General features: G+C 38.4%; 1 protein-coding gene across 3 annotated transcripts in view; it reads right to left on the bottom strand.

The window, feature by feature from the left end:
• mybpc3 (myosin binding protein C3) overlaps positions 1–20,273 on the bottom strand; it is a 94,498-nt gene that overhangs the window by 6,529 nt on the left and 67,696 nt on the right. For all 3 annotated transcript variants that reach the window (XM_010890489.5, XM_020054923.3, XM_020054925.3), the window contains 7 exons: positions 15,789–15,956; positions 14,166–14,254; positions 11,226–11,421; positions 10,813–10,952; positions 4,480–4,639; positions 4,078–4,214; positions 2,311–2,497 (listed from right to left, as the gene is read on the bottom strand). In XM_010890489.5, coding sequence (XP_010888791.1) covers positions 2,311–2,497; positions 4,078–4,214; positions 4,480–4,639; positions 10,813–10,952; positions 11,226–11,421; positions 14,166–14,254; positions 15,789–15,956 — 1,077 coding nt within the window. The remainder of the gene's footprint in view (positions 1–2,310; positions 2,498–4,077; positions 4,215–4,479; positions 4,640–10,812; positions 10,953–11,225; positions 11,422–14,165; positions 14,255–15,788; positions 15,957–20,273) is intronic.

Genomic DNA, 20,273 nt, shown 5'->3' with positions numbered 1-20,273 from the left:
TAATTTGCTTGTTCTTGAAGGCCCAGTGAGTGATTTTTCACTACAAGCCATTATTCAACTCTGTCCCAGCCTGGAATTAGGGTTATTAGCAATGTCCAAATTCATGAATTGAAACTGTACATCCTTAGCAACAAAAGCTTCATTTTTTTCAGTAATTTGAAAGTGACACCTGATATGTTCCAGATTCATTACACTTAAAGTGAAACATTTCAAGCCTTTTTTGTTTCAATCTTGATGATTATGGCTTCTAAAAATCTAAAATCCACTGAGGACCACTGAGCAACGGTCCAGTTCTTTTTCTCCTTCGCCCAGGTAAGACGCTTCTGACAATTTCAGTGGCTTGACATTCGGAATGAGGCCATTTTGCATGAGAGTGTGTGACCCTTGGGCATTTACTGTTATGCAAGTTTGGGCCTTTTTGGGCCCAAACTAAGATATTTTTAAACTAGATAATTACTAGATAAAGTAATCATTCAAATACATAAACATTTTCTATCTGTAAAAATTGCTAGCTAGTTGTAAAACTGTCCATTGTTTCAAGTTTGCTGCTGTTGCTATACTGTATACAAAATTATTGCAGTAGTGATTTTACACTTAAAATAGTCGGACAGCATTGATTATCCCAAAAATACTCTGTACAGTATACTCTTAATCATGGAATTGTCACTAGGGAACAATTAATGGCATCTTTACTTAATTGAGGCCTTAGTTATTCTGAAAAAAATCAGGATGTTTGTGAATTAAACTGTCGACGTGTCAGGAGTTTTTAGAATATAGAAACATTTAAAGAGTCTCCGTGGACAACTCTGGTGTGCTCATAGTCTATAGACTCAATGAGTTACTACAGATATTAACCAGTTTATTATCAGACATGATAGGTAGCGCATAACTTTTTTTTACTACATTTTATCCACATTATGTTCAGTTCACCACCTGGTAAATTGCAAATCCTTGAGGGATGTGGTGAGCACTTTAGAAAGATGGCCCACTTTGGCTGGCTGGAGAACAAGTATTTTCTAAATAGGTAGAAATGTAATTAAACTTTTCAGGTACCAAACAACACTTATCATATTATACTGTTAAGTATTATTAAATGTTTTTGACATTTTAAATGTGATTTAGGAATAGAAAGTATATTCACTTATCAAACTTTCAGGGCGGCAGAGGTAAAGCATTATATGTTAGATCACAGTTGATTGATATATAACAGTATTCGGTCTGCATTTCACCTGTTTATGTGTATTATGCTGTGTTGGGTAGTATTGTAAATATAAGCATGCTCATTCTAATCCTCTGTTCTTGATTTAGGTGTGGTGAAACTCAACAAGATACCCAGGGTTGTAAGGGAAGAAATGTGTGTCCCATTTGCTGAGTGCTTTTTTTTTAAACTGTGGGATACTCCAATAACAAGAAGCATGGGGTTCTCTGTAGTAACGTGGGGTTTGTGGACCCCTGATTTCCTGGACAGTGCTCAGAAAGTCAGTTTTAGGACAGGAGAGTGGACTGTGTATTAGGCTTTTTTATCATTTATTTAGGCAAGTTCTTTTTGAGAAAATCTTTTGTTAATGCACATTTTTTTTTAAATTAAGAGTTAGAGTATTAAGAGTTGATTTGGTGTAGAGTTTAAATGCTTGGAAAATGGTTTGTCTGATCATTTTGGCATATCTATGCAAATGATATAATTATTGATTTATAAAATCAATTATAATTTTTCCCCCTTGAAGATTTCAGTTTGTTTTTCAATTGAATTGTTCACGTTATAGGTCACGTTAAAAGTGGAAAAAGTTCGGACATGATTTATCTTTGTCTCATTCTTTTACATCACAAGAACCGGGCATTTTGACAGGGGTGTGTAGACGTTTTATATCTGTAGCAATATTTGTTTTGTCTGATTCTTCCATTTCAGATTTTGTCCAGGTAGTCATTAGAAATAATATGGGTTCTTAATAGATGATCCTGGTTAAATAATGTATAAATTAAACATTATATATGTAAAAAACATGAAACAATATTATGTCCAAATACATTATTAGATAAGGAAACAAAAAATAGGGCTTGAATGATGACATTCATACATTACTTTATATTTTCCTGCATTGAGAATACTTCTCCAGACAGCAAAATAAGTACTCCGAAGGTTGGAAACCTTTAAAATTATGTCATTAAGTACATTAACTTATCCTCTATTTATTCATACAATCGGTACCTGGAGTATGGAATGGAATGGATTAGACTGTGGTTTTGCAGAGCTGAGAATGGTATTAAGCAGGTTATCAGAAGGGGAAAATTAGTACTGTTTGGAATACTTACGGCGAACCTCCAACTTGCACTCTACTTTGTCTTCCCCACTGGCATTGACTGCTTTGCACATGTACACTCCTCCATCAAATAAGCAGGGCTTCCGGATCTCCAGGGTAAGTACGCCGTGCTTACTGAGCATGCGGTATTTGGCCTCGTTAGAAATGTCCATCTTATTTTTGTACCATGTGACTTTGGGCTGAAAGGTAGAGGTTACAATACAGAAAAAAAAATGCATGTTGCAACAGCAGTTTAGGTAATATCTATCTACAATAACTAAGGCACAGAGCTTTTACTGGTGAATAAATAGTAATACTCCAACAGTATAAGCACAAATGGGTTCAAATACTGTGTACATTTTAGTATTCAGGTGGGCTTGCCAAAGTAATGGATATCTTAAGATTTCACTCAGTCTTATTATTATTACTGGGGCTTGCAAATAAATAGTCCACAGTTTTAATTTATGACTAATTATTAGGGGTTGGCAGTGAAACTGGTAAACACTATTGTATTTGTTAGCATTTATTAGTATTATTCTCCTACTGTTTTTTTTTCAGTCAAATATGCAAATTCCTGAGATTAAAGGCCAAGAAGGGCATGACCGTGAAGGTCAATCGCCCACACGCTGTCATGCAATGCCATGCCAACAGGCCCCATGGTGTTGCTGTTGCTCGAAACATACAGTGGGCAGAACGTATTTGATACAAAGCATGTAGAAGTCTGTAACTTTTATCATAGGTACTCTTCAACTGTGAGTGATGGAAAATCACCAGAAAATCACATTGTATGATTTTTAAGTAATTAATTTGCATTTTATTGCACAACATAAGTGCAGTGGTCCTGTCCCCTTTGCAGAAAAGCATCCCCAAAGAATGATGTTTCCACCTTCATGCTTCATGGTTGGGATGGTGTTCTTGGGGTTGTACTCATCCTTCTTCTTCCTCCAAACACGGCGAGTGGAATTTAGACCAAAAAGCTCTGTTTTTGTCTCATCAGACCACATGACCTTCTCCCATTCCTCCTCTGGATCATCCATATGTTCATTGGCAAACTTCAGACAGCCTGGACATGCGCTGGCTTGAGCAGGGGGACCTTGCGGATTTTAATCCATGACGGCGTAGTGTATTACTAATGGTTTTCTTTGAGACTGTGGTCCCAGCTTTCTTCAGGTCATTGACCAGGTGCTGCCGTGTAGTTCTGGGCTGATCCCTCACCTTCCACATGATCATTGATGCCCCACGAGGTGAGCCCCAGACAGAAGGAGATTGACCGTCATCTTGATCTTCTTCCATTTTCTAATTATTGCGCCAACAATTGTTGCCATATAATGCACAAGCATCTTTGACTGCACTACAGATTGTCCTTACAACAGATAGTTATACGTCCACCCTAAGAGGAGCTATTCATACAAGACGCTTCTGTTTAAAATGTTTGTTTCTTATTCTGTGATGCTATAATACCAACTTTAAAGCTAACCAATTATATTACATTTGTTTTGCATATTTAAGCTATCCCTACTTTAGATTCTTAAAGGTGTATCAACTCTGACTATATTAATTTAAAAAAATTTACTTCTGTAAATGTATTTTGTAGTAGCAACTATGCATTTTCAACTAAAATAAAAAATCTAAATAATATCTTAAACCAGGTCTGCTCTACCATAAATTATTAGGAATTAATGGTCATGCTTCTTTGATGATGATTACAGACACTATATCATGCATGGTTAGAAACAAAGCAGTCACCTTTTTCATTTTTTCTTTAATAAGTAAAACTCACCTTGGGGAAGCCTCTGACAGAGCAACTGAGGGTAGTATTGTAGCCTGCTATAACTGAACGGTTCACCAAAGGGTGTGTGAACTTGGGTGCCTCTGAAACAACAAGCTCCTTGTAGGCTGGAAGCTTATATTCAACACCTAATGAAAAGATTAGTACAGCACGTTACATATGAAGAAAGCATATGGGTTTTATAAAGGTAGCAATAATATTTTTTTCTTTTAAAATCATCCCATACTGAAAAGGTTTTATATATTCTGGTTTGGTTTTAGATATGAAATATACATAAATGAAATATACATAAATGAAAACAACAATGTAATTCTATTAGTTTTCAAATGTATTTGAATATTTTTTCCAATATTTGGATATGTATTTAGAATTTAGCAACGTATTTGAGCCCACCTGTTTTCTGAATGTAGGCAGTGTCGGCTGAAAAGCAGGGTTCTAGGCTGAGGCCTACCATGTTGACCGAGTAGACACGGAACATGTATTCATTTCCCATGATGAGGTCAGACACCACACAGTTAGTTCGTCTATACAGTTCATAGACAGTGTACCATTCCTGAAAATCAAACGTATTTTAGTGAAAGTCTCAGATATTTGAGGAGAGACATATTATAATTTTTTTAGATAGCGTAGGTATGCATTCAAATGGGACCCAAACAAATTTATATTTAGCAATGTTGCATCTTGGAGATAAACAATTGAGATATTGTTCTGTATAATTTTATAATATAATAATCTTACACATAACATCATTGCCACTGTGAGATGGCTCCCCTTTCGATTGATGTATACCACATGTTTGTGTCACAAACATTTTGATATTTCCAGACATCTTATTGACTTCTGTCTCTTTAGAGCACCCCACTTTGGCAAAAAGGCAGCTAATAACGCATTCTGGTAATTAACTTTTATCTGAAAATTGCATTTTGAAAAGATTTGTATCTGGTTTTAGACCTGGGCACAGTACAATTACAGTAACTACACTGTTGGTAAATTACATCGTCAAATGATATTGCCTTGGATGAGAATTTAAGATGTGTTGCTCTGTTGAAGACATTCAATACAGTAGAACACTCAATTTTATTAAAAAAGCTGTCTTCATTGGGTCTGATACTTGCTTCAGGTTTAAAAATTACCTATGTTATTTTAAGCGATGGAATTAAGTCTACAATTCTTATATTCCACAAAGAAGTTGGATCCTATATTCACTGGGAATATAAATGAAATCTGTGACACTGTAAGACATTTTATATTTCATTTTTATGCTGATGACAAGATATCTGGTTTGTCCAATGACACAGTCGAGGTAAACGTTTTTCATGCTCCGTAGCAATTTTCATCCACAAATTTGTTCACAAAATGTATGGATAGGCTTTTTAGCCTTGGAAGTCTCTTAACCCCAAGAGTAACCAACAATCCAATAATCTTTCTCTTACCCCCAAGAGTAACCAACAATCCAATAATCTTTCCCTTACCCCCAAGAGTAACCAACAATCCAATAACCTTTCCCTTACCCCCAAGAGGAACTAAAAATCTTTCTTTGAGTCAATACTCCAACACCATCCTATGTGCCTATGGATAGATTTGCCTTGGAAGTCTCATACCCCCAAGAGGAACCAAGAATCTGATATGTTATGAAAAACCTCTGCTGTATTGTATGTATGATGTACTGTAGGCTATACGAGCCGTGTTTTATTGTTTTCTTAGAGGCAGCTGTGCCTACTATGCCTCTGCCCAGTTTGCTGTCAGATTAATAGCAGCCAGAAGGCTGCACCTGTCAGGTGCCCTTGGTTTCTAGTTACTTTCATGCACTTGAAAAAAATGCAACTTTTTTAATTGCAGCTGAATTGCAAAAAATAATTACATGTTGTATGAACTTGTTAGGGTATATGCATTGAGCCCCGGTACCCTCTTAAGTTTATGTTTACTTGTAATCAAACATAATCGTTCATAAATAATGAGATTTAAAAGGGGTATTGAGTCTGTCATTCCTGTTATTTACCAGCATAGTTACAGATTATGGGCCATAGACTAGGCTATGCAATGAGGGTAGAGTCAGTACATTCAAACTTTGTCGTACAGTAGGCTACGCACTCTTGGACAATATAAACAACATGTGCAAGGAATCGCAAATGGATTTTGGTTTTTGGTAAAACTCTAACAAGTTACTTTTCTCAGTAGGTAATGCTGTAACATAACAATTAACTTTTTAATGGCAGTAATCTTGTAATGTAACAAGTTACTTTTAAAAGTAATGTTACCCAACACTACCCCAAACATTTGAATGGTATACACTACCATGCCATTGGAACACAGGGCTGATGGTTTCTGATTATGGGCCTCTGTATGCCTACTGTACATAGATATTCCATAAAAAATCAGCTGTTTCCAGAAACAAGTCATTCCAACCTTAACAATTTCTACACTGTAATTCTGATCAATGTGATGTTAATGGACAAAAAATTATGTAAAGGTGGATTTTGAAAATATGACTTGATTTTGAAAATATGACTGATCATGCAAATAAAAAATATTTCATTTTTAGGATAGTGATCATATGAAGTCATTTATTATCATATATTTGTTTGGCTCCTTTTGAAATCATAATGATAACAGAAATCACCCAAATGGCCCTGATCAAAAGTTCACATACCCTTGAATGTTTGGGCTTGTTTGTTTTGGCCTCACACAAGGTGACACATACAAGTGAAAATGGCAATTAAAGGTGAATTTCCCACACCTGTGGCTCTGTAAAATGCAATTAGTGTCTGTGTATAAATAGTCAATGACTTGGTTAGCTCTCACGTTGATGCACTGAGAAGGCTAGATAATGAGCCATGGGGAGCAGAGAAGAACTATCAAAAGACCTGGGTAACATGGTAATGCAACTTTATAAAGGATAAAGGATTTAAAAATATATCAAAAGCCTTGCATATGCCAGTCAGTACTGTTCAATCACTTATTAAGAAGTGGAAGATTTGGGGATATCAAGCCAAGGTCCAGTAGACCAAGAAACATTTCTGCCAAAATTGCAAGAGGAATACAAGGAAAAACGCACAGGTAACCTCAGAAATACAGGCTGCTCTGGAAAAAGGGTGTTTGTTTCAAAGGGCACAATACAACGATACTTGAACAAAAATGAGCTGCATGGTTGAGTTACCACAAAAAAGCCTGGTTACAATATGACCACACCTTTACACAAGCCTTACAGCTTCTGGCACACTAATTTGGAGTGACGAGACCTAAATAGAGCTTTATGATCACAACCATAAGCGCTATGTGTGGAGAGAGTGAACAGAATACCATCCCCACTGTGAAGCATGGTGGTGGCTCACTGATGTTTTGGGGGTGTGTGAGCTCTAAAGGGATGGGGAATCTTGTGAAAACTGATGGTAAGATGAATGCAGCATGTTCTCAGAAAATACTGGCAGAAAATTTGAATTCTTCTGCATGAAAGCTGTGCATGGGACACTCTTGGACTTTCCTGCACGACAATGACCCTAAACACAAGGCCAAGATGACCCTCCAGTGGTTACAGCAGAAAAAGGTGAAGATTCTGGAGTGGCCATCACAGTCTCCTGACCTTAATATCATCGAGCAACTCTGGGGAGATCTCAAACATGCGGTTCATGCAAGACAACCGAAGACTTTGCATGACCTGGAGGCATTTTGCCAAGACGAATGGGCAGCTATACCACCTGCATGAATTCGGGGCCTCAAAGACAACTATTACAAATGACTGCACACTGTGTATTTTGCAGAGATGGGGGACTCGAGTCACATGACTTGACTCGAATCCAGTCACAATTTTCAGGACTTGTGACTTGCTTGATTAAAGTATGAAAATGACTTGACTTGACTTTGACTTGAGAACAAGTTACTTGAGACTTGACTTGACTTGAAGTGGAAGACTCGACAATTACTTGAACTTATAATAAACAAACAGCAATAAAATTATTTTACATGTTGTGACATCAGCACCACTAATCAGCGTATGTGCCTTTAACGCTGCACAATTCAAACCGCGCCAAACATGGCAGACAGTAACGTTATCGAGCTCCACAAATAGTATCGTTTGGATACAAGGACGTTGAACTGGACCGTGTGAATAAAAAAAGATTTGCCTGATGCAAAATATGCAACAACATCAAATTTCATTCGTTATTTTAAGAACCACAAGGAAAGGTAAGAAAGTAATCTCTTTATATTCAGTTTCACTCTATAACGATTAAGTTACTAATGTAATTAATTAATCTTTTGTTTGTTATAATTTGGCCTTGGTTGCATATTATGTTTTTTTTTTTTTCTTGTTAGAAATGTGACCATTATCATTACTGAATACGTCTGGTAAATAGATGTAGGCTAAGGAAATTTGACTATAACAGTGGCATAGCCTGACTTTTAATGTTGATGGGCATCTTAAAATGAGCGGGCATGTATATTATTACACGTAGGCTATAATGTCTGTATTAAATGTGGGCATTTTCAAGTGTTTGTGGACTGCGTGTGGAAACTAAAAAGCATTAACTTTATTGTATGAAAGGCTAACATGGAGGCGCCGATTTGATTAGCACCTAAACATTTCGAAGAGGTTTTTTTTTTTACTCATACAGACAAGAATAATTACAACGTAATTACATATTAGGCAGTTTTTCAGTCACAATAATTAGTTTATAAGGTTGTTGTTATTATTAGCCCTTATTACATGGATTGGCAAAATTCCAGTGCAGAATGCGTGTTATTTCTTGATAACAGACCGTTGCCTTGAAAAACAGCGCGTTGCAATTGACGCAGCAGGATTCTAACCAGAGACGGAACGGATTATTTTCTTTAGAGGAAGTAATACAATCGTTTTTAAATCAATAAATTCCTTTTGAAATCAATATTTTGTGTCAAATTATAGATTTATTTGGTAGGTAGCCATGTAATAAGCGGGATAAGGTATAGCGAGGCGGTTGTTATAGCGAATACAACCCCTTCAGGCTGATTCAAGATCCCTCCGCTTCGTCACCCCAAAAAATTGTACCGCGGAGGAGAAAAATATTTGATTTTGAAATCGAGCTTCGCACCGAGCGCACGTCAGAAACAGAGGACAGTGTGTGTGTGTGTTCATCTTTTTAGTACTGTGACTTGACTTGAAACTTATAAGGACTCGACTTGACTTGCTTAGGGTGAACCCTTGACTTGACTTGCTTGATTTATCTGAACTGTGACTTGAGACTTGACTCGAGACTTGATGGTTTAGACTTGAGACTTGCTTGGACTTGACCATGTGTGACTTGTCCCAATCTCTGGTATTTTGTGTCCTTTATATGAAATGTCTTCATTATGAATTAGAGTTAAATATTGTTTGTGAGTTGATTTTACAAAAAGTATGACCATCCCTATGACTATCCTTATTCATAAGAACAAGTCAAGCAACAGACATTGGGGACAACAAAGCTACAGACTGGCAGAGGGCGAAAACCACTGTCCACTGACCGCGACGACCGTCAATTCATTCAAATGTCACTCAACAACCATAGGATGACATCAAATGACCTACAAAAAGTATGGCAAACAGTTGCACGGCGAGGTTGGTTCGAAACAGGCTCCTAGGGGCAGGTCTGAAATCGTGCAAACCTAGAAAAAAGCCCTTCATCAATGAGAAGCAAAGAAGACACAGGCTGAAGTTTGCAAAATACCATAAGTATTGGACCTTAGAGGAATGGAGTAAGGTCATCTTCTCTGAATAGTCACATTTTCAGCTTTGCCCAACACCTGGTCATATAATGGTTAGACGGAGACCTGGAGAGGCCTACAAGCCACAGTGTCTCGCACCCACTGTGAAATTTGGTGGAGGATCGTGATGATCTTGGGATGCTTCAGCAAGGCTGTAATCGGGCAAATTTGTGTTTTTGAAAGACGCATGATTCAAGTACAAGGTTTTCCTGGAAGAACACCTGCTTCCTTCTGCTCTGACAATGTTGCCCAACTCTGAGAATAGTTTTTTCCAGCAGGACAATGCTCCAAGCCACACAGCCAGGTCAATCAAGGTGTGGATGGAGGACCGCCAGATCAAGACCCTGTCATGGCCAGCCCAATCTCCAGAACTGAACCCCATTGAAAACCTCTGGAATTTGATCAAGAAGATGATGTATGGTCATAAGCCATCAAACAAAGCCAAGCTACTTGAATTTCTGTGCCAGGAGTGGCACAACAGCAATGTCACAGACTGGTGGAGAGCATGCCAAGATGCACGAAAGCTGTAATAAAAAATCAGGGTTATTCCACCAAATATTGATTTCTGAACTCTTCCTAAATTAAAACATTTTGTTGTTGAAAAATTAATATGAATTTGTTTTCTTTGCATTATTTGAGGTCTGAAAACCTCAATATTATTTTTGTTATTTTGACCAATTGTTATTTTCTACAAATGAATACTCTAAATGACAATGAATGAATGTAGGATTCATTGGCTTTTGTCAGTGTTTCTGTTCTCTCAAAAATGACTGATGATTTCCGTCACATCCATAAAGTAGGATTGCTTTTTCCGAATTCTCTGAAGGGCTCTACAAATATGTACATTACAACGTTTGTTTATACTGTAAGTACATTTTTCGATTTTGTGTGAAAATGTTACATCCTTAATGCTTTAAATGTTCAGTTTATATCATATTTGAACCCTTTGCTTGAATTTATTATGATAACAGTTACATTTTAGACAGTGCCAACCACATTAACTCTCACCATGTTCTTCTTGTCAGCCTTCTGAACCATGTAGCCGGCAATTTCACAGTTTCCATTGTCCTTCGGTGGCTTCCACTCCAAAGCCACATTGAAGCCCCAAATGTCTATGATTTTCAGTTTCTCTGGCGACCCTGGTAAATCTAAATTATATATAAGAAATCTGTTAAATTAATGGAGTCAACATACTTTACTTCAACTAAAATACAATAAAAGAGGAATGCTGATACACAATATTTTGTTTAAATAGCAAGGTATTGTGACTTTGTTTTGAAAATCCAAAGGCAAAGGGACAAGCTTGTCAGTTTCGATGTACAACAGTTCAGATACAGCATAAAACCCATTCTGAGGGAACTGATAATCACACCATAAAATGAATAATCAAAAATGTTATTCATGGTGTGAGGCATCCTTACCCACTATTTGAATTGAGATGCTAGCTGTGTCCTCAAGATTCTCTATCTGAAGCTTGACTTCATACTTCCCAGAGTCCTTCCTGTCTGAGTTGCGGATGAAGAGGATTGAGTCATTGTCACTGTTCCGGATGCTGACCTGCTTTGGGTTCAGCGGTTCCCCATCTTTAGTCCAGGTGATCACAGGTCTAGGCTTGCCCTAAATTTAAAGTTGAGTTGGACATGGACATTAGAACACCACATTTTGGGTTACTTCCTATACTTGAGTTGGATTGCAACCCCCTTGAAACTATACCAGAGTTATTATACCAGCCATTCCTCGAGTTAACACTAATGACCATATCCCCCATGCATCCTGGGAAGGTTTTGCTAATATTTATGATAACAATTATCAATTCACACCCAAACAAATGACTGGGTTTCTGTCTGTTGAGATTTTAGCCATGAAAGCACAACTATTCGCAGGCCCCATTGACCGCAAACAGCGGTCCTCAATGAGATCCTTGAATTTTTATCAGACATCCACTGGGATATCCTCTTTCCAATGCCATTTGGGGGGGAGTCACTGGCTAACTAATTTATCCCGACTGTGATCACTATTGTTAATATCGCCCTGTAAATGTAAATGTAGTTTAATTTAAAGTTCTTGTGGTTTGTGTTCATTGTTGATATGTATGCTGTTACTGCTGGCTGCAATCTAAATTGCCCCTTGGGGATAATAAAGTTACCTTGAACCTTGAACTGTTGTTCCACCTTGCCATCCTCAATTGATTGGAATGAACTCTGTGGGCTATACTCTGACTTCTCTCAGGGTGGTTGTGGTTGGCTTGTGTACCTTAAGTCTAGTGCTTGATAAAGTGGGTGAATTTACTTTCTTGCCTGGTTTGCCCGGTCTCTGGATCAGCAAGGGTCAGCCCGTCCTGTCTTAATCCCAATTGTTTATGTTGCATTAGTGTATGTGGTCTGAAATATATGCTGAGGTATCCTTTTGAATCCAAGGAATGCTCTCTCAAATTGTATGGGTGTCTTTTTTAAGCTTAGGACATGAGCCCTTGGACCACACCTCAAGTCTACCTAGCTAAAGTCACTGTTACTGTCAACAGCCCTGCAGGCCACCAACTCTTTTTGCATCCTCTTTGAGGTTTCTGGGTCGGGAATTTGTAAGCAGTCTGCGATGCTCAACAACTTCACTACGTTCTGTCTGCGTTAGTATCCTAATATAATACTATTGTATAGTATACTAAACTATTGACTTCTCCTTTGCATGTATATGAATGTCTATAAAACAATGGTTCTAAGGGGTACCATAGAAAAAACACATGCAAAACATAACATTTATTTTAATTTATTATGAAGTTATAAACCTGAAAACAATGGCTAATTATCCATAATTCCCTGAACAAAAGAATGCACATAAAGGTTTGGCTTGTCATTTGCATTTGTCATATTTATTTACAAAGCTGCCAGGCTACTTCAGTTGCTAAGTTACGGATCCAAGATCCATCTTTAAGATTAATCTCCGGGGGGGAACTTGGAGTTTAAAATTAGACAAAATTCATTCGGATCACAACGCATACTGAACCGAATGTCCTGTACCAAATGGTACGAACGCGTACTGTTACACCTATTTTTCAGTATCCAAGTTTTAATTTGTTGTTAATTGCAGTATTTGTGCCAATGTTACTGCACGGCTACTGTCTTTGATGAATAGGTGACGGTGCCTCTCTACCTCGTCAAGAAGAACATTGATTTCTTCAGCTCTGAATGCTTGTGTTCCATTTTTATTTCAAACAATTAGAATGGATTTTTCCCAATATGCTTTTATATGCTATTATATAAACATCAATACAAAGCAAAAATTTCACAGTCTCATCTGTTAAGTTGCTTGCTGAATTTAAAATGTACAGGTAATGAGCTGTACACATTCAAATTAGGGCTGGAAGTGAAAATATTAAAAAGTATATTATTTCATGTATTAAAATAATATGTTGATGTGGCATCTTCAAAGCAAAATCAAAACCTAGTGATTCAGACTCAAGTCACATGATTGAATTTTCAGATAAGGCTCTACAGACATAACAATAATATCGATTAGTCATGCTGTGGTGATACTAATTGCACCTGCCTTAGAATGTTGATTAAATTCAGTTAAAGTGCAGATTTTGCTGTGCATACCCAATAAAGGTAATTTAATTTGAACTAATTCACAATTCCAAAAGCACATGCAGAGATCACATAAATATCATGGGGCAACTAACAGAGTTCCAAAGTGGCCAAATAGTCAATGCTTTGAACAGAATTAAATCAGCACCTCTGTGACCCATTCTAAAAAGAAACTGTATGTTGGGAAGTTCACAAAGCTGGAATCTATGACAGGGCGGGTTGGAATCCACTTGTATCCAAGGCCAATGCACAAATATGCATAACTTGGTGTAAGGAGCACAAAACCTGGTCCCTAAGCAATGGAAAAGTAATATGGACCGATGAGTCATCTTTCACCCTATGATGCCTGTGGGCTCAAGGAAGCAAAATGATGCCTTGAGCCCACACTGTCTGCTGCCAACTGTTAAACATTGTGGGGGATTTGTAATGACCTGGGTCATTGGGTCTGATTATTGCTTTGCATGGTCATGTAACGGCCATGGAACATGAGGCCATTTTACAGGACCTGGTGCACCCATGGCCCAAACACTATACTCTCATGATGTACCAATATTCCATGGTGATAATGCTCCCATATACACTGATAAACGAATTCAAGTTCTGGACCGCAGAGTGCAAAGACCTTTTCCACCTCTTTCATCCCACAAAAACTGCAGGCATTTCAACACAATAATTTCTCAAACATAAAATATTTTATTGAGTACTAGATGCCAGTCTACAAGATACCAGTCTATAACCACCCTACAGTATAATGTGAGAAGCATGTATTCGAACCCATACCTGGAAGGGGATTACGAGGTTTATTGTTTCCTCCACTTTCTTGATGAGGGTCTGGCGAAGATTCCTAGGGATCCAGATTTTGGGTTTCTCTGTAAGAGAAAATATAAGTAAATATGTGTATATATGTAAATATATGTCAATGCCTAGCTGTTTTTGTCTGTTTGTGTGTGGTTTTTCCCTGAGAATGTGAGTATTACAATAATTTTTTACTATTTTAACTACATTACTTTTAACTACATTTTCCAAGGCATGTGTTACTTGTCTCTTTAGAATACTTTACTGATCATGTGCTACATATTGAATAGCCACCTGTGAGGATGTAGTAAGGATGTGCCAGGTATGGTATATGGAGAATTTTCTGAATACAACTATTATACGACATTGTAATTGTTTTTCATCATCTCTCATCAAAAAAATATCAACTGCAACACATGTCATTCTAAAATCTCAGTTTACTAGTTTGCATGTCTATACAATAATGGGTGGAATGTAGGTTAACCAGTTAGACCCCCTGTGGCTGTCAACAAATTACTGGAATTTCAGTGAAAGTTTTTTCTTTAATAATGTGTAAATACCGTAGCATCTACGATTTAAAAACCTACTGTATTCACATTGATTTTGTCTTTAACAAGAAATCAGAAACAGGGGATTCTGTCAGTTTATTTTAAAAGTTGTATTAATGCAATTACTTAATACTTGGTTTTAGTGTGCAGTAAGGCAAGGCTGCATCTCATGCATCAATAGTCATAATGTCATAGCACACTCTGCTATGCCCATAGTAGTATCTGGCAGTTGCTCTGGTGTTTTGGGGGATTGTTACTGCGGACCTTGCTCATCGATATTGCTATTATAATATTACAGTGTTAAGGTTATTAGTAATATTATATGCACCATCATGTTATGGCAGTGAGTTAAGGAACAGAACCAAACACCTTAACATCGAATGTGTATTGTTTCTGTAATAATGGTTAAAAGAAGAACGTGGCATTTCCTGTCGGAAATGGGAGAAGCTAGTTCAGCCAGGGAACCCAACTGGGCATTGTCTCAGCGAATCATCAGCTGACATCGGAATCGCACCTACCACAGTCGCACGATTCCTTATCTAATATATCTAATATGATCTAATATCGCACTCTGTCTGTTACTCTACTGGTTGTCTCAGCATGTGGTTGCTAAACCCACCCACCATCCACCAACCATCACCATCAGTATTGCTATTATAATATTATAGTCTTAATGTTACTAGAAGCACCATCATGTGATGGCAATGAGTTACTCCAAAGGAACAGAACCTAACGCCAAGACATCGTATGTGTATAGTTTCTCTAATAATGGTAAAACAAAGAACGTGGTGTTTCCTGTCTGAATTAATCTGCATTCCCAAACATATATGATGTGTAAACTTTACAGACCGGAAAATGGAAACAACAGTGGGACTCCACTTACTTTCAATTTCAAACTTTGGAATTTGAATATCTTAAGTAACAAATACTTACTTTTGCAGTGCTTGTGGTTCAGAACCCCCCCCCCCAGGTAAAGAACATGTGTTGCATGTCTTGAATGTATGCTCACTGCATGTATAGGAGAGTACAAATTATGGGAAAGTACAATCGATATGCATACGCATTATCTTGGAGATGGTGACAGCCTGTGTTAGGGAGGCGGGTGAACTGGGTCCTGCCATGTTGTAAGCTCGAACACGGAACTGCATCTTCTCTCCAGTAGGTAGGTCCCGGATGACCACAGATGTCTTCTTTGTCAGGCCCTTGAAGGCTGGCACCCATTCATCAGCTTTGGGCAGAAGACAGTCAGTTGAACACTTAACATCAGATGGCTCAGTGCCCAATCCATCTGTATGTAATTTAGTCATCACAAACAGGCCTGTCTGCATGGATTGAGGTAGAATATTAATGTGAACGTTGTTATCTCTGAGGGGACTACAACCCTGTTTCCGAAGTTTAGTGCTGCGTAAAATGCAAATAAAAAGAGAATGCAATGATGTGCAAATCATTTATATTTATAGTACAAAGACAACATACCAAATGTTGAAACTGAGAAATTTTATAATTTTGGGAAAATGGAATTTGGAATTTGATGCCAAAAACATGTTTCAGAAAAGTTGGGACAGGGCATGTTTACCACTGTGTTGCATCACCTCTTGAGACCAATTGCTGTAGTTTTGAAAGTGAAATCTATTCCTATTCTTGCTTGATATAGGATTTCAGATGCTCCACTGTTTGTTGTATTTGTTTTATAATTCGCCAAATTTTTTCAATGGGTGACTAGTCTGGATTGCAGGCAGGCCAGTTGAGCACCCAGACTCTGACTACGGAGCCATGCTGTTGTAATACATGCAAAATGTCCTGAAAATGTCCTGAAAAAAACATTGTCACATTGTCAAAAACATGTTGATCCAAAACCTCCAAAATATATTGTTGATCCAAAATATATTGTTCCCAAAATAGTTTCACATTTTGATTCGTCAGATCACAGGACAGTTTTCCACTTTACCTAAAATGGGCTCAGGACTAGAGTAGATGGCTGTGTTTCGTTAGTGTTACTGAGGACATGCAGGGAAGTCCACTACAGAATTGTGTCTGTTTTTAATGCAGAGCAGGCCAGAAAATCACAATATTGGTTTTCGGCCTTGTCCCTTGGGCACAGAGATTTCTCCAGATTCTTTGAATCTTTTAATGATAATATGTACCATAGATGATGAGATCCTTACACTCTTTGCAATTTTAAGTTGATAAACATTATTCTTCAGTTGTTGCAATATTTGGCTCTGCAGTCTTTCACAGAGTGGTGAACCTCTCCCCATCTTCTGAAATACTCATCCTCTCTGGGATGTCCTTTTTATACCCCATCATGTTGCTGACCTGTTGCCAATTAAACTAATTAGTTGTGAGATGTCCCACCAGGTTTATTTTTTTTTGTATTACACAACTTTCCGTGTAGCTGGCATCAAATTCAAAGTGGGCATGTATTTTCAAGAAACAATAACATTTCTCAGTTTCAACATTTGATACGTTGTCTTTGTACTATTTTCTATTGAATATACGGTTTAAGTGATTTGCACGTTATTGCATTCTGTTTTTCTTTCCCTTTTACATAGCGTTCCAACTTTTTTGGAAAAGTGGTGTACATAGTATTTATTCTCCCTGTCTCAAGCCAGTTATTGGAGGCCCTAGTTGTTGTCTGGATAAAACCCAATGTTTTTAAATTGCTTATCATTGAAAATGTCATAGAGCAAGTAGTCGTGTATTGCATTATGCTTCTAGCAATGCCTCCTTTATTGCCCCATGAAATTACACTAACTACTATGTAACCCACCCACCTGTGGTATGTTTAATGTACATTGATGAGCCAAAACATTATGAACACCTGCCTAATGTGCTACTGGTCCTCTGTGTGCCACCAAAACAGCAGCGTCCTGCCAAGGCATGGACTCTACAAGGCCCCTGAAGGTGTGCTGTGGTATCTAGTACCATGACATTTGCATCAGATACTTCAAGTCCTGTAAGTTGTGAGGTGGAGCCACTGTGGATCAGACGAGTTGGTCCAGCACATTTCACAGATGCTCAGTTTAGATCTGGAGAATTTGGAGGCCAGGAAAACACCTCAATGGTTTGAGGAACAATCATGTTCCTCAAACCATTTCCGAACAACGTGTGCAGTGTGGCAGTGTGCATAATCCTGTTGAAAGAGGCCACTGCCATCAGGAACTACCATTGTCATGAATGGGTACCTAGACTGCAAAAATATTTAGGTAGGTGGCACGTGTCGGTTGGTACTCACTGCTGAACAGGAGCACCTCACAAGCCATGTCGTTTGCCCTTGTCAAAGCTGCTCAGGTCTTCAACCCAGCCCTTTTTTCCTCCATCCAAAATACTGACTAACGATTGTTTGCTGAGCATCTAATCTATCCAGACCATGACATGTGCCCCTGTCAGGATATGATCAAACTCATTTTCTTCACCTGTGAGTGGTCATAATATTTTCGCGGATCAGCGGATAAAGCCCCGGAAAAAATTAAGAGAACACTGCACCTTTTTCTTTCCTTTCCAAAAAAGTTGTAAAGGAAGGTTTTGAAGGTGCAGTGGTCTCTTAATATATACACTCACCTAAAGGATTATTAGGAACACCTGTTCAATTTCTCATTAATGCAATAATTGAATCAACCAATCACATGGCAGTTGCTTCAATGCATTTAGGGGTGTGGTCCTGATCAAGACAATCTCCTGAACTCCAAACTGAATGTCAGAATGGGAAAGAAAGGTGATTTAAGCAATTTTGAGCGTGGCATGGTTGTTGGTGCCAGACGGGCTGGCACCAACAGTATTTCACAATCTGCTCAGTTACTGGGATTTTCACGCACAACAAAGAATGGTGTGAAAAGGGAAAAACATCCAGTATGCGGCAGTCCTGTGGGCAAAAATGCCTTGTTGATGCTAGAGGTTAGAGGAGAATGGGCCAACTGATTCAAGCTGATAGAAGAGCAACTTAGGGTTAGGGTTAGGTGACTGAAATAACCACTCGTAACAACTGAGGTATGCAACAAAGCATTTGTGAAGCCACAACACGCACAACCTTGAGGCGGATGGGCTACAACAGCAGAAGACCCCACCGGGTACCACTCATCTCCACTACAAATAGGAAAAAGAGGCTACAACACCTGACCTCAACAAAATTGGACAGTTGAAGACTGGAAGAATGTTGCCTGGTCTGATGAGTCTCGATTTCTGTTGAGACATTCAGATGGTAGAGACCGAATTTGGCGTAAACAGAATAAGAACATGGATCCATCATGCCTTGTTACCACTGTGCAGGCTGCTGGTGGTGGTGTAATGGTGTGGGGGATGTTTTCTTGGCACACTTTAGGCTCCTTAGTGCCAATTGGGCATCGTTTAAATGCCACGGCCTACCTGAGCATTGTTTCTGACCATGTCCATCCCTTTATGACCACCATGTACCCATCCTCTGATGGCTACTTCCAGCAGGATAATGCACCATGTCACAAAGCTCAAATCATTTCGAATTGGTTTCTTGAACATGACAATGAGTTCACAGTCACCAGATCTCAACCCAATAGAGCATCTTTGGGATGTGGTGGAATGGGAGCACTGGCCTCTTTCAGGAGGATAATGCGCCCTGCCACAAAGAAAAATGGTTCAGGAATGGTTTGAGGAACACAACAACGAGTTCAAGGTGCTGACTTGGTCTCCAAATTCCCTAGATCTCAATCCAATTGCGCATCTGTGGATGTGCTGGACATACAGGTCCGATCCATGGAGGCCCCACCTCACAACTTATAGGACTTAAAGGATCTGCTGCTAAAGTCTTGGTGCCAGATACCTTCAGAGGCCTAGTGGAGTCCATGCCTCGACAGGTCAGGGCTGTTTTGGCGGCAAAAAGGAGACCAACACAATATTAGGTAGGAGGTCATAATGTTATGGCTGATCGGTGTATATATATATAAATCAAATCAAAACTGGTGCTTGGGAGAAATCCTTCAGAATAGTAGATCAGCAAGAACATGTTTTGGCAGCCCAATTATAGTTCAGTGTAGACAACCGTTCATAAGTTTGGGGTCACTTAGGAATGTCCTTGTTTTCGGAAGAACTGCTATTTTTGGGGCCATTAAATGTATATCAAATTGATCAGAAATACAGTCCAGATATTGTTAATATTGGAGATGACTAATGTAGCTAGAAATAGTTAATTGTTAATTGAATATCTACATAGGCATGCAGAGGCCCATTATCAGCAAATCATCAGTCCTGTGTTCCAATGGCATGTTGTGTTTGCTAATCCAAGTCAATCACTTTCAAAACTAAGTGATCATTAGGAAACCAAGAACTTGTCTTCTGAAACTCAAAAGTGAATTATTGTGTCTTAAGAAATTAAAGCTATTCCATGCAAGAAATTGCCAGTAAACGGAAGATCTTGTACAACGCTGTGTACTACTCCCTTCACAGAACAGCGTAAACTGTCTCTAACTTTCTAGTTTGAGAAACAGACCCCTCATAGGGCCTTAACTGGCAGCTTCATTAAAAAGTACCCGCAAAACACCAGTCTCAACATCACCAGTAAAGAGGCGACTCCGGG

Source organism: Esox lucius, chromosome 2 (genome assembly GCF_011004845.1).
Source record: "Esox lucius isolate fEsoLuc1 chromosome 2, fEsoLuc1.pri, whole genome shotgun sequence".
In the NCBI taxonomy this organism is placed as follows: domain Eukaryota; kingdom Metazoa; phylum Chordata; class Actinopteri; order Esociformes; family Esocidae; genus Esox; species Esox lucius.
This window is presented reverse-complemented; position numbering and strand designations above follow the sequence as displayed.